The sequence below is a fragment of the Macrobrachium nipponense genome, chromosome 19 (assembly GCF_015104395.2).
Source record: "Macrobrachium nipponense isolate FS-2020 chromosome 19, ASM1510439v2, whole genome shotgun sequence".
NCBI lineage: Eukaryota > Metazoa > Arthropoda > Malacostraca > Decapoda > Palaemonidae > Macrobrachium > Macrobrachium nipponense.
This window is the reverse complement of record NC_061088.1, coordinates 63,914,944-63,939,671: the sequence shown is the minus strand read 5'-3', so window position 1 is coordinate 63,939,671 and position 24,728 is coordinate 63,914,944. Positions and strand designations below refer to the sequence as shown.

At 36.4% G+C, this 24,728-nt stretch overlaps 1 protein-coding gene across 1 annotated transcript; it reads right to left on the bottom strand.

The window, feature by feature from the left end:
- Window positions 1-4,579: 4,579 nt before the first annotated feature.
- On the bottom strand, window positions 4,580-21,413 carry LOC135211950 (glutamate receptor ionotropic, kainate 2-like). The gene is made up of 15 exons (XM_064245206.1): window positions 21,149-21,413; window positions 19,011-19,106; window positions 18,168-18,283; window positions 14,641-14,861; window positions 14,344-14,463; window positions 13,205-13,363; window positions 12,827-12,917; window positions 12,378-12,672; window positions 11,367-11,584; window positions 10,410-10,590; window positions 9,239-9,338; window positions 8,044-8,173; window positions 7,808-7,859; window positions 5,057-5,250; window positions 4,580-4,645 (listed from the first exon to the last, which is right to left on the bottom strand). Exons 1-15 carry the CDS (start codon window positions 21,411-21,413, stop codon window positions 4,580-4,582), a joined length of 2,304 nt encoding a protein of 767 aa, XP_064101276.1.
- Between the last annotated feature and the right edge of the window lie 3,315 nt (window positions 21,414-24,728).

The following is a 24,728-nucleotide window of genomic DNA, read 5'->3' as shown; positions in this document are numbered from 1 at the left end:
GTGTAAAATGGGAAATGTTTTTCAAATAAAATGTCTGAAAATGAAACAGTTTAAAATTAACATGTTCCATAAAGAAATAGGAAAGTACAATAATGTGTTTCAAAATAAACAGAAGAAAAAAACGAAATGAAGTACAGGATTTTCTTACTGGGAGAACAAGAGAATCATAACTGTCGTGACTTACTTGTTGCAACAAGCGATGGTTGAATGGCATTCTCAGATCAGAGAGATATTTCATGGCCAGGAGCATCTTCAACTCTGAGTAAGCTCTTTGGACAAACAGAATTGTGACTTTGCATAGAGTAGCCTTAAAATTCCTTGTATTGTTCAAAGTCAGTAAAAGCCATCTTGTGTCACATTTATAACAACTACCATCACAAGTCACCGTATCCCTTGTCGTCGCCGTCTGGGATTGGAACTACTCGCACAGTCTCCCCCAAAACATGCAAGTTCATTTTAATCTTAATTCTTATTTTCTTATTTATTTTTTTTACCTGTACTTCAAGATTCGATTTCAATTGTCTCCTACCTTCGACCGCATTCTCAATTAATGTTGAAGCAAATGTTGCACAAAATGTTAACCCCATAACCTTCCACTTCCCACTAACGAGAGTACCACTATATTGTATACTACGCCGGTTTGCCTTTTGGCATTGTATAGAATGCCTAGGAAATGTATGAAGTATCAAGTATTTCATGCTTTGATGAACGATTTTCGGCATTGTACAAATATATATATATATATATATATACATATATATATATATATATATATATATATATATATATATAGATATATATATATATATATATATATATATATATGTATATAAATGTAGAGAGAGAGAGAGAGAGAGAGAGAGAGAGAGAGAGAGAGAGAGAGAGAGAGAGAGAGAAATGTATTGTCATTCTTTCCCTCTGTGTTGAGAACACTGATTTACTGGATTTCAGAATAAGAGCCGTGGTTGAAGGAGGAATTTACAACTACTTACTGGACAACGCTTTCACAAACGCTAAATCCTGTAAAAATCCCCCGACTAAAATTACCGTACAGGAGCCGCTGGCACTGGCGACCATATGGGTGAGTTGCCTAAAATGTAATCCTACTTCGTTCCCTAAGGAATTACTTTAATTTTGACCGAGGAAATTTAATAACCTTATGGATTATGCTTGAATTTCTTGAATGAGTAAACTTACGAATAAAAAACAAAAGTATGTATATTGTGAGCATAGTAAGATACGATCCTTTAAAAGATTGGTAGTCATTACAATTTCTATAAGAAGCTTCAATATCCAGCCAACAGATAGCGAGGAGTTTTTCTCTTCTTTTCTAAAGTGATAATAATCGTTACTTCCACGGACGTGAGGGAACCTTGCAACCAGGCTCGACCGTTTCTGAAGGCACGGGATCCTTGAAATGATTAAATAAAGAATTTTGATCTCTAAATGTTTAGTAATCAGAGCCAGTTTTTCCTTCTGATTCTATTTTCACCTCTACACCCTCAATAAGTTTTTGAAAAACCCACTCTCTTCTATCGCCCAACTTCACTCACAGCTATGCTCAGAGAAATATGAGGTTGTCAAAAACGAGTTTGATAATGTATAAAACTACTTTCGCTGATAATGTATAAAACTACTTTCGCTGCCATTTTCTACCAATGTATATGGCTACGTAATCTTGAATGACTCCCAATAATTATATTAATCGCCAAAGTTTTAAGGAAATATGACTTCTACTGTCTAAGAATCCCTGAGGCTTCTTTGCTAGCACGACCTGATTTCTACTTCCAGGGAATGTTTGCGGTTCTTGCAGCAGGTTACGTGCTTAGTTTTCTTGTCTTCTTCACTGAATTCATCACAGCAAGGTACGATCTCCTGGCCAAAATTGTTCTTCGAGAATGAAAGAAAAGCTACAACATACGATACAGGCCTAAGAATTTCTTTTCTTTTTTTACTCATCATTACACATCTTACCACATCTAGAGGTTGGAGGAAGTATGTCATTTTGAAATGAGAAACGTGATGAAACTCGATCACTCAGACGCGCCTGGACTTGAAGGCCCATAAACTCCAGGTGAATTACGACTCGTAAGGGACTTACTTAGTACAACCAAAGTCCCGCACAGACAGCCCAAAAGACTTATTTGCAACCTCAAAAAACACAGCTGCACCAACGAACACTCAGCGACCAAACACCGCTATAAGAACATAAAAAAATCTTAAAAAGAAGCCTGTCTCTGAACGCTTAGTGCTTCTAAATTCTTATATATAAAGTTTTCTTTGTAAGTGAATTATGCGATCTTTTGTGGTTTAATACTCTACTTGTCCGAAATGTAAAATAGGGAAATAGGCGGGAGCCACCAAAAGATTAGTCAATGTCAGGAGAGGTTCTCATCTAGGAGTCAGTCACCGTATGGGGTGTACTTTAAAACCAAAAACTTTTCTAGTAAACGAGATCATTATAATAAATGCATAATTTCATTTTCATATAAAGATTTTCATATCGTCCCCCAATGACTTCTCTCTCCGGTTTGGAATCATAAACAATTACACAGCTTGTGCCCTCAGTAATCAGCCAAACTTCTTCCACAGTTTTGTATACAGCATAGTCGACGTCCTCCCTTCCAAAAGGGAAGAATGCCACTCAGTTCTCTGGTCCAAAGGAGTTTAGGTACTGGTCAAAGATTTCTATTCATTTTTTTAATTGGTTTTCATTTCATTTTTAAATATTTTAAATTTTATAAAAGCTACTTTTACTGACTCTGTTAATAAATTGTAAATTTGCATAGCTTTACAACCATAAATATGGGACCTACGTCTCGAAAATTTAGCCAATAAATTTGAAATATTACGCTGGCTGTTATTCGTTCCATTCCTCCAAACTCTCGGCTTTTCATATCCATTAACCTTCATGAATATATATATACATACATGCATACATATATGTTATGTATTATATATGTATATATCATATATATATATATATATATATGTATAATATATACTATATATATTATATTATATATGTATGTATGTGTATGTATATATATATATATATATATATATATATATATATATATATATATATATATATATATAAATATATATATTCATCATATATATAAATATATATACACATATATATGTATAAAAAATCACAGTAGATGCACGTGACTTCATAAAAATTACCCTATGATGAAAGGTTTTTAGATATTCCTAGAATTTTAAAGCTTTTTAACATAAATGTTGTTTTCAGTAATATTAATGTCAAGAGTTTAGTAATCAAAAATTCTCCTAAAGATCTTCCAGGCTGCATATATGAAATTCCTTGCAAAAAGTGTGATAAAGTCTATTACGGAGAGACCGGTAAATCTCTTTCACAACGTCTCAAACAGCATCAATATTCTGTGAGAACTGGGCAAATATCGAATTCATTATTCGTACATATAAGAGATTTAGACCATCCTATTAACTGGAGTCAAGCAAGTTCATTGAATCTTGTTTCATTAAGACAAATAATAGAAATGTTCTAATTTAAGTTTTGGTTTATTTAAACTTGATGCTTTCATAATGAAAAAAGTTGTAGATAAATATAAGCAACAAAATTAACATATTCAGTTTTTACATGTTTTGGACTGTAAAGAAACTTTGTAATTTCGGTTAGGGTCAAATCTGTTTAGGTTTGTGACTGTGTGATATCCGATAATCCTGGATTATCTCTTTTAATTTTTACCCTTTTGACAATTAACCATCTGGTATTCTTGATCTTGTTTTGTACCTGAGACCTTTCTCTCCAATTGTACTTCATTAGTTCCTTGACAATGTCTGAGTAAAGACGAAAGCGCTTGGATTTCTGACTATTATTTCCTGTGGATTCGCTTATATATGTGTATATATATATATATAAATATATATATATATATATATATAATACATATATATATATATATATATATATTTATATATATGTATATATTTATATATATATATATATATATATATATATATATATATATATATATATATATATATATATATATATGTGTGTGTGTGTGTGTGTGTGTGTGTGTGTGTGTGTTTGTGTGCGTTACGCCTTTTCTAAAAATTAGTCTCTTATTTTCCTAACCTTGAGAGTAAAGATAATGTAACGGTAGAGTTGGGCCAGCATGACCTCTCTCCCACTCGATGAAGCATCCCGTCTCTCTCTCTCTCTCTCTCTCTCTCTCTCTCTCTCTCTCACACACACACACACACACACACAATTTATGACTCACTAAAGTCGCTAAGTTAGAGTCAGAAAGATAAAAAATAGACTTTATTCTTATAGAAACATTAAAGACACTGATAAACTAAATAATTCGAAATCTGAAACTCTACCTTCTATACGAAACATGAGCAAAACCCGAATGATAAACCAACACAGAAAATGGTAAATCAAAATAATGGGAAAAACAAAATAAAGCTGATGATTGGACAAAACCATCCCAAATCCCTTTCTACAGTGACTAGCTCATCTTTAAACACCAGGCAAAAATACACAATTGATCATAAGAATTCTCCAAAGCCAAAAAATACCCAATTAATAGTCACAGTCACTTGGACCAGCACCACTCCATTCTCCATCGTTAGGGACTTCCAGATCCATCTGAGAAAGAAGGAATCCCACATGAAAATACAGACAAAAATCAAAATAAAAATCAATCTCCTGGCAAAAAATTCCCATATTAAAGAGGAAAATACAAATTGCTAAATCAACTGTTCATAACACCGCTTATATTTCAATACATATAATAGCAGCTCGGCCAACCCCCTGGACGTCCTCGTCCAGACACAGTTTATACAAAATCAAAACTCACATAGGGGGAGCTCAAAAACTATATTAATATGAAAACTGCTCGTCCTTGGCACCACGGGACCATCATTTTAAATAAAAAAAAAAACAATAGCCACAATCATGGCTGTAACTTATAATGAAAAGTTCGTTAAAGAGCGCATCTCTTCACATCTTGAAGCTGCTGATCCCGTAAATTCCTGTGTGGTCCGGAACTGCACAAACCTGTAGATTATTCACGGACTCCATGAAGATCCTCGATGATGAGCTGAACTCTTCTTTGCGCGTAACAACAACAGGCGACCCCATGTCCATTATAAACCTCGAGAGTCGTAATTCTCTCCAAAAATGCGAAGGCGTGAAGGCTACTGAGGACGATCCCATGTAGATAGTAGGAAGTGGTACTTTAGGCGGTTCGTCTGTCATGTCATAGGTCAATTAAAAAGGAATTAACCCTAAACTATGTTCTCCACAAACTATGATCTGTCACTCCAAAATATATCTGTCAAGGACTAATAAATAATTGCCCCAAAAATCCAGTAACTACCGACTTAACCTTGTCCCACTAACACCACTAACACAAAAATTATAAATTGCCAAAAACTCGAATATATATCATATAACCACCAAACAGACTCTCCCCAAAAATCAAAGGAGTAAACTCACCAAAACACAAAAAAGAAAATAAAACCAGCCCAAAATATAACTGTGAGGTGTTATCTCATAAAACAACAAAATCATCATTAATATTTAAAATCACAATGCATACCACAAAAAAATCAACTATCTCCTGTAACACATACCAACCTCCCCAACAAAAAAAAAATAAAAATGACACCAAACTCTTAAAAAAAAAAAAAAAGCTCTCCTCAAACTCTGTACCCCTTTCAAGCACAAATCACCCAAAAAGCGCGAAATCTACAAAAGTATGAGGAAAGAAAAACTCCAAAAACCAAGCTGAGAAACCTAACAATAAACTCCTTCATAGTTAATTAAAAAAAAAAAGACCTAGTACGCCAAATCATCGCGTGTGCGTAGAGAGAGAGAGAGAGAGAGAGAGAGAGAGAGAGAGAGAGAGAGAGAGAGAGAGAGAGAGAGAGAGAGAGAGAGAGAGAGCCATAAAAACTCAACGTACTGCTGCCCTCACATCTTACAACGCACCATCTCTCATATTTATGAAATTACCTAAAAAAAAAAAAAAAAAAAAAAAAAAAAAACACGAACCGGGGAAAAGCGAGATAACAAGACCAGCCCCCAATCACCTATAAAATGTTCTCTTGATCTCCGATATCTGCGTTAAAACCGCAAACTCAGTAAGAACCCTAAACATATTCCCTTATTTCACTGAGTTGCCTCAAAACGGCTTCAAACTAAGACCCCAAATTATAACTCAATTAATACCTAACATTACCCATTAGGAACACGTTATCCCCCAACTGCAACTTCATGTTGCCTGATTTCACCTTACATGACTCAACCACTTCTCGTGTCTTCGACTCAAAATTAATATTGAGAAATATAAGTCACTCTAGCCATGGAAACTAACTAACTAACTAACAAATCAAACGCACCTCGCACTAAAAACAACCAAACAACGCCTCAACCGGCGACATGCCAATGGTACTACTAGCCACCATATTCATGCAATGACAAACAGAATAATGATAATAATAAAAAAAATGTAAGAGCTTCGAGCACTAATAGATACTCTCTGTATTGCCATAATTTCTGCCAGACACTCTAACATATTGACAAAGGACACCTCTGGGCTGTCAAAGCGGCAAAAGCACTCGTTTGTTTGTTTGTTTGTTTGTTTGTACGGTGTTTTTACGTTGCATGGAACCAGTGTTTATTCAGCAACAGGTCCAACGGCTTTACGTGACTTCTGAACCACGTCGAGAGTGAACTTCTTTCACCAGAAATACACATCTCTCACTCCTCAATGGAATGGCCAAGAATAAAAGTACCCGTAGGAAAAAAAAATAGGAACCACTTCTGCCGTCTCATTCTCTAATGCGAAAAAAACCCACAACCATTGCAAATATCTATACCCATACCCCTACTCAAAAAAAAAAAAAAAAAAAAAAAAAACTCTCCAGAAGATTCATGTGCAGCCTCTAAAAAGAAAAATCTATTAATGATAGAAAAAAGGATCTCCATTTACAAGGACTAACGCTCGCTGGCTAATAAGCAGTACAAAGAAAACATCCTCTAACAAATTCCCCCATTAAGGAAAGCATATTCCCTCAGAAAACTATGCAACAATGCCCTCTTAGGGCAATGTGGCTATTACAATTACATATGTATCTGGTTAAAATGATTCTACATAAATATTTCAGCCTAAAAATCAATAAAGACGATTACCCACTTGGCTCTGATGGTGAGGATGAGGGTATTCGAGCTCTACCACATATCTTTGAAAACGACAGATATATGTATGTACGAGAGGAAATAGACTTTTATCCTTCTGGTGGTCAGGTCGGCATCGTGACCTCGTCGCGATTATGCTATTGCGGGTTCGTTTCCCGCTACCGGACATCATAATTTCTTCATATTTCTTTGAACTTTGATCTTAAGACTGTGGTGATTAACGTATCCAAACAACCGACAAGAATAGAGAAGGTAAGAGAGCATTGCGGCTATAACATACATGCATACACACACATATACACACACACACACACACAACACACACCACACACATATAATATATATATATATATATATATATATATATTATATATATATATATATATATATATACAAATTCCTCCGGTAGTAGTAGGCTATATTAAAAGATACTACTGTATGGTAAATGTATAATTTCTCTTAAATCAAAATGTTAACATACATTTTCATATCTATTACACTGTTGATAGCTCAAATAATAATCGTCAATCTTTAAAATCCTTTAAGGAAAAATTGAACTCATTCCTAAATTGCCTGAAGGAATCCTTTTCGTTATTATTTCCAGACACAGGACGAAAGCGCCAATAAGGTAGCCACTGACAAGGACGGCAAACATCCCCTGCAAAAATAGAATAAAACGTGGAATAATGCCTTTATGAAACCGGTTATTCTCCCAAACTATAACATAACATATACATGTAAGTTCTATTTTTGATAGTTAACTGAGAAATCCACGATGAATAAAACTGAATAAGCCACATTAAAGGTAAAGTAATGCACAGAATGGAGACCAAGAAACCTACCCAGAGATTGGCCAGGGCTAAGGGCTCTTGGACAGTAATTTTCCTGGGAGGGTTCTTGCAAGACTTCGCATTGGCAAACGCATTGTCCAACCAGTAATTGTAAAATCCGCCTTCTATTACAGCTCTAATTCTGGAACAGACCATGAATTAAGAGGAAATTATCATAACATTTATTCCATAAAAAATTCATCCAGTATAATAGATGAAGTAGCTTGCTTGCCGACAAGTACATGGGTATTGATTTCCGTGCAAATTAATGAAACGGCGCCCAGTGTCAAATATTCCTGGCATCGTTTAAAACCAGAGCTGAGGTGAGAACACAACTTGCTATAATGTGAAGAAGCTACTAAACGCGTCTGAGACATCAAGCAGACACCATAAGCAAAGAAAAACGCATAATCTTGGGCAATATTATTGGCTAATGTTAACACCTTCATTAATGAGGGAGTGCTTTTAACAGTTATATATCACTAAAAGGGTTACTTCATGTCTTATCGAAGGTAAAGACAGAAAATTACACTACATTCCGAGAATATGTACGCAGATACTAATTCAAACTTCATAAATTAATAACATTGTACTTAGGGTGGAAACAAAAAGCCAGTTTAAGTACAATACAGTATAGTAGTATGTCTACCAATGGAGGCAATGGAGGAAAGACGTAGACCAGTGTGTACTCTGGAGACTGGAAAAAAGAGTCTCGTGAAGTCTATGTGCTCTGGACATCTGCATGACTGGGTGAGAAAGTGCAAACCAATGATGTGGACGGATCTGCTTTGAGTGGCAATGGTAACAATAAGGCCCCTGAACCAACAGAGCACTTTCGTGCAGTGAATCAAGCACCGAGATGGGATATCTCTTATGCGGGATTTCTAATACTTATCCCTGTATTGTGCGTTCACTATCTAGGAATCTGTTTTCTTTACTTAAATATGAACCATAGGATGTAAACGAACTCTTCATTTAAAACCTCTCGCTTAACAACATAAAACCCTTGAACTATAATATAATAAGATTAAAGGCTTCATCTCTCAATCCAAAAATATTCAATGAGGAATGTCTTGGCATCTTTAAATATTCTGTGAATATCCAAGATATTTTAGCATCTTTAAAATGTCTTTCAATCGTCAGATAATATTTAACGCAGGTCAACTCCGCAGTGAAATATTTCTAGAAACCGAGGAAGATAACTTACACTTCATTGATAGGGCCCAGAAGAGGGCTGTACTTCTGAACCACCATACAGAAAGTGAGAGGAAGAAACCCTTCCTTGGACAGGTAAAATTTGCAGCTTCCTTCAAAGAAAGAAAAAAGGGAAAAAACACACATTGGAATATATTATTCATGAAGAGAGTCTTACTTGGTATATACCATTATTCTTCGTGAGATTCAACAGACCGTTTACTAACACACTTCATGTGTGGATCAAATCATCTACTTAAAAGTAACACTGATTAGTAATGTAAAAAAAATCATTATTTTTATCAATAACAAGTTAATAGGGAAAAACAAAACTTGAAACCTTGTCACTCTAATGATGTTTCATTTAACTACGTTATTTTTTACTTTGCACATTTCTTTTAACGAAACTTTTCTTTATCATCTTGCGCCTGTCCTTCCGTTCCTAAACATCCTCATACAGCTGGATAACAATTGTATCTAGTATTTACTGAAGTTTTGTTTATACTGCTTTGTTCATTATTTGTTATGGGATCATGCAACCAAGTCCATCTAGCGGTAAACGAAGACTGAGTGAATACTGGAAATTCGCAAACTGGCGTTACAACACCCAAGGTTATCAATGCATGGAAAGACAAAATAGCAGTTATACTCAAGGAGAGGGGATGGAAGAATTACTCTTTCCTATATGGGGACAGTTATACGCTGTCATCCTTTGAAAAAAAGAGGAAAATACAAAAGAAAGCACAGTTGTACCTTAATTCTTAAACAGTTCCAGTAAGAAAAAGAAAACCCTTCGTGCATATATTTTGAATGTATACGTGTGTATATTTGAAATGGCCACAGTAATCTTTCAAAATGGTGGGCTTAGAAGTAACTCAATCGTGCACGGGTTCGAATTCCATTACAGAAAGAAAGGACTCCTTCATTTACTTCTCATCTGGATTCAAGGCTTATAATGAAAAGCATTCAGAAAAAGTTGGAGGAAACCGAACAGTCATTACGGCTATTACAAATGTATATTTGTCACTGGGAAGTAACCAGTAGATCATTCTCTCTCTCTTATATATATATATATATATATATATATATATATATATATATATATATATATATATATATATATATATATATATATATATAAAACACGCGCGTGCGGTCGTTTTTCGCTAAAATGAACAACACACCTTTATCCATATAGTCCTCAGTGAGAAACATCCTCATAATGGTGTCGGGGTTCATCATGACATAGTCTCCCCGAGAAACGTAGGTTGTCACGGTTTCTTCGTACTCGGCCGGAGTGATCAGTTTCATTCGGCCTCTCTTCCCGACCTGAACCAGCTCGTAGAATATGCCAGATTCGACGCCCTGTTAATTAAAAGTGCCGGACGCTTCTTAAAACGAAATCTTCCAGAAAATGGAGATCTTTAGTTGCAAATCTCTGACGACCGACGAATACGTTGAAAGAACTTGTGAATCTCATAACTAAAAGCGGTTTTTTGTGTCAGATGGAAGAACAAATTTCCTCCATGTCTTGAAGCAATATTTTTTCCCCAAGGAAGAGCTAATAAATATATTGATGGACGGTTATAACACTTGTATTTTGTAATTTTTAGGGAAATACATGATAAACATGCATACTACTATTACAAATTGTCAAACGCTATATAAACATTAACGCATATATCATTATAGCATTTTGACCATTGCGTGAAATATTGAAGGAATTATTCGAAATCTTCAATTAGTAGTTTTAACTAAAATGATTTCACGCGTATGTTTTGACAGTAGCCCATAGATTTACTCCCCTATACCCTTGCTGTATCTTAATGATTTTTCTTGGACTGACTTGTAAAGTCCGCATAAATCCCAAGTTATAAATCCTGGTGCAAAAAACCAAGACAAATATCTTGCTCACAATAATACACGAAAAAGAATCCAAAATAAGAGATGAGCAGTATTATCACTAAAAGATTAATATCACATGACAGTAGTATTCTCTCTTCCTACTAGTCTACCAGCACTGATGGCGGGGGGTGGGGGGGGGGGGGGGGTGGAGTGACTAGTAGAAGAACAAAGGTTAATGCTCTCGATATGGTAAGTTACTAAACCTAGCCAAAAGAGGCCAACGCACGAAGTCTTACAGCCAAGTACTGTTGATGAGCAGTGTTTGCGAACCAAATCATGGTAACCTTGGGATCATCCAGCATAGCCCTCACGGTCTGGTAAGGCTCGGAGATATACCGAACCGCCAGGAGAGATATCAAATTGGTGCTGTAGCATTCGGTCAGGACGAAGATCGCCAGTATCCACACGGCCAGGATCATCCTCTCCCAACTGCTGTCGGCGGAGACCTCGACATCTGCAATAACAGATTTAAAGCAACGAGGCGCTTAGGTAGAAGCATCTTTTTTTGAATATCTTGACAATAAATAGTTTTTCTATAGAAGACAGAATGCCTTGGAATAGCTACAGTACTCAACTTAAAATGATTATGATTAATAAGGCCTTGTGTGACAGTAATAGCAGGCGGTTACATCCCCTTCAACTCTGACAAATTTTCTTGGCCCCGCATAATATTAAATAGGGTAGATAAATCTATTTTCAAGTTTTTGTTATTTCGAATTCTATGTAAACCAGGATGAGTTTCTTTCCTCAAAATTGTACAAAAGAAAAAATAATATGCCAACAAATAACATTTTAGGAATAGAAAGGGAAAACTTTTAAGGTCAAAAGATCACGAATCCAGATACCACGCTTTTCATGAACACCCATTGAGGAAAAAGAAAATATACAGGCCGATTCACGCCTTCTCAGGTCTTTTCGAACTAGGTACACTAACACTAATCAATTTGATTCTTTCCAAATTAACACAGTTATCAAACTTAAAGTAATTCTTATTTTAATATATATATATATATATATATATATATATATATAATATATATGAGCATCTCATTAACTGAAGCTAGTTCATCAAAAGCATATTGCTAGTAAAGACTCAAATCACGCACACTAACACAAACATATACACACATACACACACGCATACAAAAATATTCTCTGAAAGATCAAAAACTCAAATATGGGATTAAATCTGAATCCATAAATCTCACATGACAGGAAATAGGACCGACTGGAGGAGGTTCACGAACCCTGCTGGAGGAAAGTGCGTAAATACACAGACGACGAAATCCTGGGAGACTGGAATTCTGGATTCCAGTGGATTTTCGCCAAGACCTTGGCAAGCAGCAAGACGATGATTAACGTCGCAAAAGTCGAGGCCCAAACCGAGTACGTCAAGGGCAAGGCGAAACTCCAGGGATCCACTGCGGTGTTTCCCCTCCTGCCGAGGATACGGCCGTAGTCGACCACCAAAGGGCTTGTGAAGTCGACCACCTGCGCCCGCAGGTAGGTTATGCCGAACGGACCCAGACCGAAGTCCACTTCCTAATGCAGGCAATGACAATATTTCAGGCGTTTCAAAATGACTCAACAAACGAAACCAAAACTTAAAGAGAACTGTCAGTGGTCCGGATAGTGTGCCATGTCATACTTTTGTTATAAATTCTGTGCGATATAAATGATTCCATCAGTAGCCTACCTTCCTGTGTAACATGCCAATCATTCCATTCCACGTCCCATTAGGGAAAAGAAACCCCCAAGAGCCGTCAGGAGGCTGTACTAAGTCGTAACTAGAGGAAAAAAGGACGGAATATATTTAAAGGGCTTCAACTCTACGTCTTTATTGTCAGCTATTTTAATACGTACTGTGCATCTTCCGCAGAAAAATGTAATTTTAGTAGTATATAAGCCGTGGTAATTTCCAAGAATTACAAAACAAACATATGCCCTTCCCGATGATAATGTGGATATACAGAAATTGCCTCAGTTAGCTAAATATTTTGATAAAAGCATTCAAACTGATATGTTTAGCCGCAAAACCTGAACTACTTCTGCTTGCTACATTTCGACAACTCACGTGAAATTGATGTTGCGTGCAAGCATCTCCAGCACCAGCAAGAGGGGTCCAGTAAAAGCGAATCTGCTCTCCCGAGAATCGTTGCTTCTTGTTTTCCGAACGACAACGTGAGGGGGAAAGTTCTGACCAATGACGCCTAAATGAGCTCCGTCAGTCAACCTGTTGGGCGGCATGATCCCTTCAGATTAAGCTTCCTGTTCAGAGTTCCACTTCATTTATTTCATTCATTGATTCACAGCCGTCGTTGGGGGAGACAAATTCCAACTACCAACGGCGGCATATGCAATTATAGTATATACCCAAGTTCGCAATTTTAAGGGTCTAGTTTCGGTTGCAAGTAAAACAAGTGAAAAATGCCCCGACGTTTCTCCGGTGCAATCGAGTTTTTTGTACAGCGTATAATCACGGCCACCGAAAATAGATATGTCTTTTCGGTGGTCTCAGTCTAATGCTGCATGAGCCGTGACCCATGAAACTTTCAGCTACGGCCCAGTGGTGGCCTTTCCTATAGCGCTGCCAGACGCACGATCATGACAAACTTTAACCTTGATTAAAAGAAAGTAAGAAAGAAAAAACTACTAAGGCTAGAAGGCTACAAAATGGTACGTTTTGTGACAGGAGGGTGGATGATCAACATACCAATTTGCAGCCGTCTAGCTTAAAAAGTTTTTAAGATTTGAGGGCGGACAGGCAAATCCATCTCAATGGTTTTATCTTAAAGAAAACTAATATAAAATACGGTAAATCCTAATAACATGTGATTATGGCATTCCCTTTACTTGAAAGCGTCACTGGATAAAAAAAAACTTTTACAGCTTATTTTAGATAAACTAACTTGTAAGTAAGTTCGTGCAGACCTGAATATTCTTTAGAAACTACGTATAAACACTTTTGCGGAAATATGTTATACTGAATGACTCTAAGAGATACCTGCTATGGTTCAAGGCGTAAATTTATGAAGTAACAGATGATATAGCATATGTGGAGATGCAAAGGATGCGGATAAGCCGTAATTATGTAGCAAAGCATAATGACACGGGTAAATTGCCAAAAACAGTAACTGAGTCATAAAGCCTTACTTTTCATGCCGTTTTGATTAGTTTTAACAAATCTACAAGTTTTTTTTTTCTAAGTCTTACCTCCGAAATTTGTCAGGGAACAGGTGGGTGTTCGCACGATAAGAAAGTCCTGCGACTAAGGTCCAAGATGCTACGAGGACGACTCGATGACTATAAGGCAAGTACATGTAGATACCCCATCTGTGATATTATACGCATCAATATTAGTAAGGGAAAGCATTCCATGGCTGAGAGCCAAATATATCTCAAATGACTCGTTGAGCTTCTAGAGGCATATAAGTTAAAATTTCGATGCGAGAGACACCACTTCAAACTCATGAACAGAATCAGGCAACTTCACCGAGAGGAAAGATGTACCTTCCTGCCTTCGAAGTCTCCCGGGTGACGACCATCGCATTGATGCCGGAGAGGGCTTTCCCAAGTGACTGCAGACGCTGAAGCGACAGACGGGTGACGACGATGAGTCTTGTTGGCCAGATGAGAGCATCATTATCAGTGGCTTCTTTGACGAACTGGCTCAAGAAGTCGCCGTTGCTGGAAACTAACAGTAGGACCATATACCTCGATGACTTGCGAATCTGACAAGATTTTGACGGAGACTTGCAAATCTGGAGAGATCTTATTCAGTGATTTATAAACATCTAGAATTGCAACAGCTGTCGCTGTCGTAGCTTGTAAACTTCATATGGTGGCTCAATAGTGATCTTGAAGAATACTCATGTCTCAATGTATCACTTACATTAACGAAAAGCATTTGTGAAATATTATTCATGTGACTTACAGCAATGCACCAAAGTATAATTAAAAGAGATCCTTAATAAGATCTTCACTTATGCAACTAATTAAAGAGCTTAAATATTCCCTTTTGCAGTGCCTCTTCTCTAATATTCACTTAACCACTTATAATATACACACTCATAATATACATGGAATATATGTATACACACACTATATATATATATGTGTATATATATATATATATATATATATATATATATATATATATATATATATATATAATATATATCAGCAATAAGTCACCAAACAGCACGTGACAAATATGTACGTAAATAGCCACATGAAAGGTGAAAAATCAAAGGGCACTACGGATATGCAGTCCGGAATTCCTAGACTCCGAGAATTGTAAAATTTATGACGTAGGAAATAGGTTAAAATACCCAAAGTTTTTAATTGACAAATCTTTGCAGAAAGCTAGAAATATTTTTTATTCCACTAACAATAGGGAGCCTTTTGTGAGAGAAAATATCTTAACACTGCCATATAATGTAAACCTTTCTTTTATTCAGAAATTACTGAAAACTTTCAAGATATATGTGGTATACAAAAATTCAGGAACACTTCTAAATATCATTGTGCGTAATTCCCCAAAACAAACTAGTGGCTGTATTTACACGATTCCTTGTGCTGGCTGTAATTACAAATACCTTGGTCAAACTGGTAAAGAACTAGATTACCGTCTAAAACAACACCGTTACGCAGTTAGAACAGGTCAATCGACAAGTGCTTTATTTGTACACATGAATGATTTTAACCATAGTATAGACTGGAAAAATGCATCTGAGGTAATATTTTGTAACCATATTGTAAAAAGAAACATAATTGAATCTGCATTTATTAAGCATTTTAACGATCTACTTATGAATCTGAGTTCAGGTCTTTTTAAATTAGATAGTTACCTTGTTTATAAAATTGTAGGGAAATACAATGTCACCTTTTAGCAACAGCCTGTTATACTAACTGCAGTTTCAGTTCTTAAGCACTTTTAAAGTATTCTTACTTGTTTGGTAGTGACAATTTGTGATGATAATTTGCTTGTTAATGGCTTTGATCTTTGTTCTGTGAAATTTTCTTGTTTATGTTTCTATTTATTTATTTTACTTTGTACCCCGAAGAAGTGTACGCAATACACGAAAGCGCTTGGTACCTGGTCTTTGATTTTTTACCTTTCATGTGGCTATTTACGTGTGTGTGTGTGTATTATAATATATATATAATATATATATATTATATATATATATATATATATATATATATATAGATATATAATTTAATATATAGATATATATATATATATATATATTGATATATATATTTAATATTTATTATATATATATATATATATATATATATATAATATATTAGCAAAATAAGGACTACCTCCTGAATGGAATACCGGCCCTTTAACGAAAAGAACTGAATTCGCATTCCCTGAAAAACTCTGTAGAATATTGTTTCTTTCATAGGGCCATTAAGGTCACGGGAACTACTGACTAATGGAATCCGAACCAAATCCATCTAAAACATTCCAAAGGAATATCTTGGCTGTCTGTGACTCTATTTGCACCTGGGCTGCTTAGAGAATCTGTCCCTGGAGAGAAATCATTTCGTTACAAATTTCAAACACCTTACTTCTAGTACTTATTTTTAAATTTGTTCGTAAAGTGATTTTCTACTTAAAGTTCAGACTATACCTCGAGCTATGTGAAGAGATGACGGGTTCTAAATTTACGTACGCACATAGATATATATATATGAAACTTCCCATCAAATTTCCTTCGTAGACTTCCGTACGTTTTAACCATTAGTTCTCCATTTGATGTCTAACTTAAGTGCTTTTAAATCTCACTCAATGTATGACATTGCTAACTAAATTTAAATCACTTCCATCAACTGCCTCCTATTTCACCCAGAAGTTACATGAACTCTAAATTTCCTACAAAACTCTCTGCGATCACATTTAAAATTCTTGCATTCATTTTCGTTTTTAAGTTTGTTTTCATCTACTCCAATAACCAATGCTATGGCCACTGTGATCTTGTTTCACTTATCAAATGCCTCCGATTTTTTAACTGAATAGACCAGGTCCTCTTATTCTAAATTGAATAAAGCTTCCATAAATTACAGCTTTACCACCTACACTGTTCTCCCTTATAAACGAAAATATTCAACCTCCTTCCACTTTGCCTTGATATTTTCATCACTTGATGGTTCCACAAATCTTCACAAAATATCATTTGGCTCTTATAGCATGACCAACACCAAATACTTTCCCAAACTGTTCATCAACTCATTCAGAGGCTTCGTTAATCAATCTCAAGTCAAGCACACTAAGAACTTTTCAATCGTGCTGCAGCCTCTCCCAATCACAAATGAATCCTAATGGTCACTCCTGGTTGAAATAAAAGCTAAAGAATCAATTGTATCTTTCCTGACGTCATTCACTTCGGTCTTTCAAGTGAATCAGCTGCGCGTTTGTAAGTTCCATAGTGAAAGCAATTTCAGACAAAACTTGAACCTCAACAAATAACCTTCTAAAGAACCACGTTAACGTTATGAAATGGATGTTTACCTGCTTTACGCTACCAACCACGGCAGAAGGTGACCAGTGAGTCAAGTTACTCTTTTGTTCATTCGATAGAACTTCAAACATTCCAACTTGATAATCAAACTCGACTTCTTTTATGGCCTGTGAAGGAAACGTCATTAATTGAGGATGTACGTAAATCTTACAACATAAAAAAGGTGAAATAACTTCCTCTACATTTTCTATTGAAAGGAAAAAGTCACAGCGAATTATTGTCCATCAATTGATGTACTGCTTTTGACCATGTCGATGACTCCAATACTTTTGAGAAAATCACGGTATATTTTGAAGAGGAACGGAAAAACTGACATAATACTGAAAAAGGACTCCTGAATAAAACATAAATGCATATACACGTGTACATTTGTGTAGCTCTGCGTGTGAAATACTCATGCGTATAAACACCAGCAACGGAATGGAGATATAATCGATCGAAACAATCGAATGATGTCGGTTGCATTAAGTGAAAGAACGAACAAGAAGATCGAAGGCCTCTTACTCTCCCGAGGGACTGGTGGGGGACGGTGCCATCTGTGACGTAGACGACGGTCGATCCTGGAAGCCAAGACTCCCGCATCACAGATGACGTCACGCTGAATAGGACGTCGTCATTTTCTTAAAAAAAAAAAAACTAGTCTTAAAACCACACAAACATTAGATTTGTATTAGGTTTAAACCAAACATACGACAGATTTGTCTTACGATTCGATTTAAGGCCCCAGAAATCAGATTCTTCTTAGATTTAAAACTCGAACTCAACAAATTTGTTTAATCATAATATTATCAACTTGCTTTAGATTTTCAGATGATTAAACACTGACTTACAACTCAAAAGGCCAAATATATAAAAATACTAAAACATCCATCAAAAACTTGCATAACTAGTCTGAATTACACGTACATGTCCTAAATCCTCAATTCAAATCAATTAAAAATATCCTACATCCCCTAAAAACCCCAATCGAGACTTTCTCTTTTACAATGAAATCTCATGCCTCAACACAACGTATTCCGTATGTTATGTTATGGAAAAGAAAGCAATATCCTGCCGATATCAGAGAAAGGGAGAGGTAAATTCCCTATCTTGTATCTATCCACAGGACGAATGATGCTTTAGGTGAAAAACTGAAGACGTTAAGGTAAAATGAAGTGTCAATTCATCGTTATCCGACTACTGTATTTCACGGCTAACTTAATCTTACGGATTACGCGTAATTATGGATTTAGCGAGAACTAACGTTTCGCAAAAAAGCATTCCTCCCTCTGAAACAAAAGACAAATAAGAAATGCAAACACAAATCTCGATCAACCTTAAACCCGACACGAATCAACAAAATCTTACCTGTTAACTCATTTCGGAAGCAACGAACACCTGGCAGCATCAGGAACACTAAAGTCCATAGGCGCATTCTAACATCCAGTCTCTTTCCTTCTACTGCTTGATGGGAAGAATAAGAAAAGTGGGATTATGCTGCACACTTCGCTTATTGGAATTTAACAACAACGTATGGACGCTCAGTGCAACGTTGCACAACTGTTATTCAGCCCCAGACGTAAAACCGCCTATGCATTAGCCTCTTGTTGTCATAGAGTTCAGAATCGGAAAATGAATACAAACAGGCTAATGTTCACGGAATTTCTTGCCACCTTAATCTCAAACACTATCAATAAATCTGAACAAGCGCAGACAAGGAAATATTTCAGAATACATAACATATTTAAAAATTTCATGTATGACACTAATAATGAAGACTATAACGTCAAAGTGCCAAAAAAATCATCCTAGCCTGATAGACAAAAAGAAGAGGATGACGCTATGATCCTGAACCAATCCTTTTCAACACACACAGAAGGTTGTACTCATCATTTCACACAAAAAGTACTTCGAGATGGGTAATTCAAAATCCAAAATTTTGAGACAGGCATATAACGTGGAAGAAATCCAATTTATTTCAGACTTATATGAATACTTGGGTGCCGTTACATTCAAATGTAATGGTAGATTTAGACACCAAGGCCCGACCTTATGCACGTAACGTTCCGTTACGAAGCTTGTACCAAGGTACTACTGTACCTTCGTTCCGCTTACTTATACGGAGGAAAGTGCTATTATGAAAGAGGCTGTCCCGGGATGAGCAACAACTTAGTCTAACGTGAAGTTCATTAATAGTAGAATATTGTTGTTCACTCACATTGTTTCGCAATGTGTTTAATATATAAAAATGACTCATAAAAATATCAACATTATTATCATTATTATTGAAGATGAACAATCAGTCTTACAAATCAATACTAAATGGCCATTAATTTACATAGGAAGCTTGCAAACAGAGAAAGAATAGTGTATGCAGACAGGGAGATAGACAGAAAGCGCAGTTCTGTGTATGGACCACACTGTATGGTCGTCAGCCAAATTGGACGTTGTGGCCGACTGGTCCAGCGCTTAGCTCACAATTGCTGGAAATGTGGATCGCTCCTGTTCTACTGGGCTGTAGGTGCCAGAGTCAGGAGGGGCCAAGAAAGAAGGCCGCGAGCTAGCAACCACAACCCTATGGAAACAAGCATATGGTGCCAATACACACACATATATATAATAGCAAAATAAGGACGACCTGAATGGAATAACGATCCTTTACCGAGAACTGAATTCGTCTACCCTGAAAAATTCTATGGAGTATCGTTTCTTTCTTAGGGCCATTGAGTCACGGGAACTACTGACTAATGAAATCCGAACCAAACCCATCTAAAGCATTCTAAAGGAATATCTTGGCTGTCTGTGACTCTATTTGCATCTGGGCTGCTTAGAGAATCTGTCTCTGGAGAGAAATAATTTCGTTACAAGTTCAAACACCTTAATTCTACTTATTTTTAAATTTGTTCGTAAAGTGAGACTGAAAGATGTGATTTTCTACTTTCAGTTCAGACTCTACCTCGAGCTGTATAAGAGATGACAGGTTCTATCTCCAACTGTCTGAATGGAAGAGACGTTTGGGTTTGAATATTTCGAATTTTACTTGGAGTTCCCTTACTTCACGGATCACTAAACTTGTGAGGAATCCCGACTGAAATATCATCATAACTTGCTTTTTAGTGGTAGCAGCATGTCGAATTTATTTGTGGTGAATCATCACCTTTCCTTAGCAAAGATGCTGAATGACCATAGCATTCGTTGGAGAGACGGAAAAGTTCATAAGGATAAAGATACTTAAAATTTGAATATTTTTTATTATTACGCATCCCAGATATTATGAGCGTGTCTGAATCCATTTAATAACATTTTAAGTACAACGCTAGAAAGTCTGACAGTAACTCTTTTACATTATAGTTCACATTTCTTATGATGTCAGTTCTGATATGGATAGTGTTTAGCCAACGAAAACTCGAATGGCGCCCTGACACTCGGATAAAAACTTGACAAGAAACTCGGATGCAACTGATGCTCACGGTAGCTTTGCAGGGACGGCACATATTCAGTCTCACATAAAAAAGGAAGCGGCTGGGGTTCCGACGATGGTAAAACAGGATCGTAGCATCTGAAGCGCGGAGAATAGTGACCAAATCCATGGCCGGTCCTTTGGTTTAAGTTGCCGTATTCAACCCAGCGGTGGACCCATCGGCAGACGGTGCCTGTGCTAGTCCCTGTGACCTCGGCTATCTTCCTAATGGTCGCTCCATTTAACCAGAGCAAGACTATTTCCGTCCTTTCCTCGATGCTCGTCCTCGAATGCTTCCGTCTCCTCGGCATCTTTATAACCTGCATGATGAGGCAATAGTTCAGCAAGAATGATATAATTACAATGTTTAGGTAAATTATCACAATGAAATTGCCCTCTTCAAGGAAAAACGATTGGAGCTCCTCCATTATGATTGTAAGTTTGCTGTCTAAAAATTAAATACGAAAGAATAAAACACTTGGGTATTTCTGTGTAATCAGTTAAGTCTCCATTCGCACTGAACAAAGCTTAGTAAATTATTTTTTTCATAGTTTTTTTTAAAGCTATGAGTATTTTATCCTTTGAAATGCCATAATTTTTCGCATACTAGATAACTTGTAGTTGTAATGCCAGAATACCTATATCCATCAAACAATCAATCAATTCTCGTGGTAGCTGATTCAGCAGTGTTCTAATGTCATTTAGAAACATCAGATTTAAAATCCAGTCTCAGCTGATTTCTTTCTTGCAGAGTCTCGAGAAGAATGAATTCAGAATGCCTGAAAACACGAATCATTTGGTTTTTACTACATTGACAATATGGTTAGATGCTTTTAAAGCCTGAGCAGTTTGTTTGTAAAAGGACATTTGTGGATATTCTACGAAATGGAGGTTCCCAAGGTTTTGAGACAATGAATACCTCTACACGTTTTTGATGCAGGTGACGATAATTTATCATAAGGAAACATTCGTTTTCCATCAAGTAATTCAAGAGGTAGCTGATTAACACATTTCGACAGAACAAAATGCGTACTTATGAAATCGATCAGTTTCTGCCTTCAGTGATTATATAGGTTCGCCGGACTCCATCACTAGAATACATAGACATTTGAATTTTATAGCATCCATTCATGATATGCTAAAATATCCTACGGCAGTTTTACAGCCAAGAACCAGAATGCTGTGGCTTAGGTGGTTTGATGTCCCACATCGAAAGAATGACACTGACCCGGAGGCAAGCAACATACACTAACTCCACAGGCTCTAGAGCTGAAGAGAACAATGTTCCAAGCACTTATGGATCATGGTAAAACACAAAAATTGCTGACATAGTCCGAGTTAATGCCTAATATTGCTAATAATAATTTTGTCATAGATGATACAAGTTTTCTGATGTCTTAACAGGGAGGCAATAACTTAAAAAATAGTACATCATAATAACCCGATGGCAGTAAGTGTGCAATGCTTTAGAAACAAGACCTTGCTTCTGTCCGGAAGATAGGCAACGAAACGCCCGTTACGTCTACACCTTTAGAAAACCTTTATGAAGTCTCTCTATCCCTTGACTCCTGAGGACGAGATTTAATTCACCGAATCACTGGCTTTGTATCATGATCAGTTATTGCTGCAGTGAGGAGTCTGCGGTGGGAGGTTGAAACCAACATTCTCTCGAAGCTTGAATTTCAAGTTAATGGTTTCTGTGTGCTTGTTCTATGTGAATAGGTTTCATTTTAATAATAATAATAATAATAATAACAACAACAACAACAATAACAACAACTCCCTCAACAAACTCTACGTAAACATCGCGCCGTGTTTAACTTCCACTGTGTTTACAGTATATTATAAATAAAGTGATAGACTTCAGAACTCCCGCCTTTCCTCTTATCCCAATGGTGAACATCGGTCAGTTTTAAGTACATATTAACCTTGAACAGACTAGCAAGAAGAATTGAAAAGACTTTATATAACATCCGTTCAACTAATGGTGCCATTCTTTTCAACAGAGTGGAATGGGATGGAATAGAATAGAATTTAGGCCAAAGGCGAAACACTGGGACTATGAAATGAAGAGCAGGTAGGATTGAAAGGAGCAACAGGAGGAAAACCTGAAAACCTCGCAGATGCACTTTGAAACAATTGTTAGGAGAGGTGGAAGGCATGATGGAAGAAAGATAATACGAATGGAGGTACTGTAAAAGGAATGAAGGGCTGCAGCTAGGGGCCGAAGGGACGCTGCAAAGAACCTTTAGTAACGCCTACATTGCACCCCGTTAGGTGAACTGACGGCATTACCACCCCTACGGGATCTTTTCAATAGAACCTGTCTAAAAGAGGGGGTATTCCCTTCACATTATTATTATTATTATTATTATTATTATTATTATTATTATTATTATTATTATATAATATGACAAGTTGTAACCTTGGGCTGGAAAAGCAGAACGCCGTAAGCCCAAGGTTTCGAACACACAGAGTAACCCAGTATAGAAAAAGCAACTGGGAAGTGTAAAATAAATTATGAGAATAACGAAGAAAAACAAGATAAACAACAACAAATAAGATAAAAAATATAGTACAACAAATAAGATAAACAACAAAATAAATAATGTTCGATATTCTACTTACTCTGTTAAAGAATCAAAGTCAATGAAAAGATCTGGGAATCTCATGTCACACACCGGCTAAGAATCATACTTTGAGTTTTGCTAGTGTTCCACTTCATCCTCGTAATATGAACCATAGGCCAATATTACCTAAACGTGTTTGGTGATTCGGCCTCCAAAGGTCTATAGTTAGGAGTTGGGATCGATTCAATGAGGAAAGCATAATCTTCATAAGCAATAAGCTTGTTCTCAAAGCCAAACTACACTCCGTACGCAGACATCACCAAAATAATAGGCCAAGAACACCACTCTGGGACACATACACCTGAGATTACATTCCTACAGTCACTCAGAAATATTTTTTCCAATTTGGGAAGGTTAGTAATCTACCGCTGTGCAATACATGTACCTATTTTCAATCAATCGTTTTCTCATTTCTTTAAATAGTACAGCACTGCATTAAGTGAGATTCTCAGTTTCCCAATAATGCTCTGCTGTATCTAAAATGCGATTAAGTTTTTTCTCGAATAACTACACCTTGGAGAGGGAGAGAGAGAGAGAGAAAAAACTGCCGTCGGTTTTTTTTTTCAACAAGTCGAGTTTACTCGTGGATTCGAACTACATTCATTTAAAAAAATTGCTTATTCGAATATTTTGTATTTCGATCAATTGTAAATTCGAACAATTACACAATTGAACTATTGATTTCGAATATTTGGGTTTCGAAAAAAAAAACAAAAAAAACTTTTCGAACAATTGCCTTTCGAATAATGGTTTTTCTAAAATCTGTCCGCACACGGGACATGGTACCTGGACTGCCTAGAGAAGGGATTTTTCTACAACTGAACTTATAATTAACTGGGAATCTCGATCCTATCAAATCTTACGCAGAGTTTATTTCGGAACTGATAATAAACTCAGCTAATAGTGAAGAAAATACCCTTTCCCTCAGGAAGACTTTTGACACGTTATCAGTTACGCTAACATTACCTAAATGCTTGCTTGCCCTTCCTTTTCATA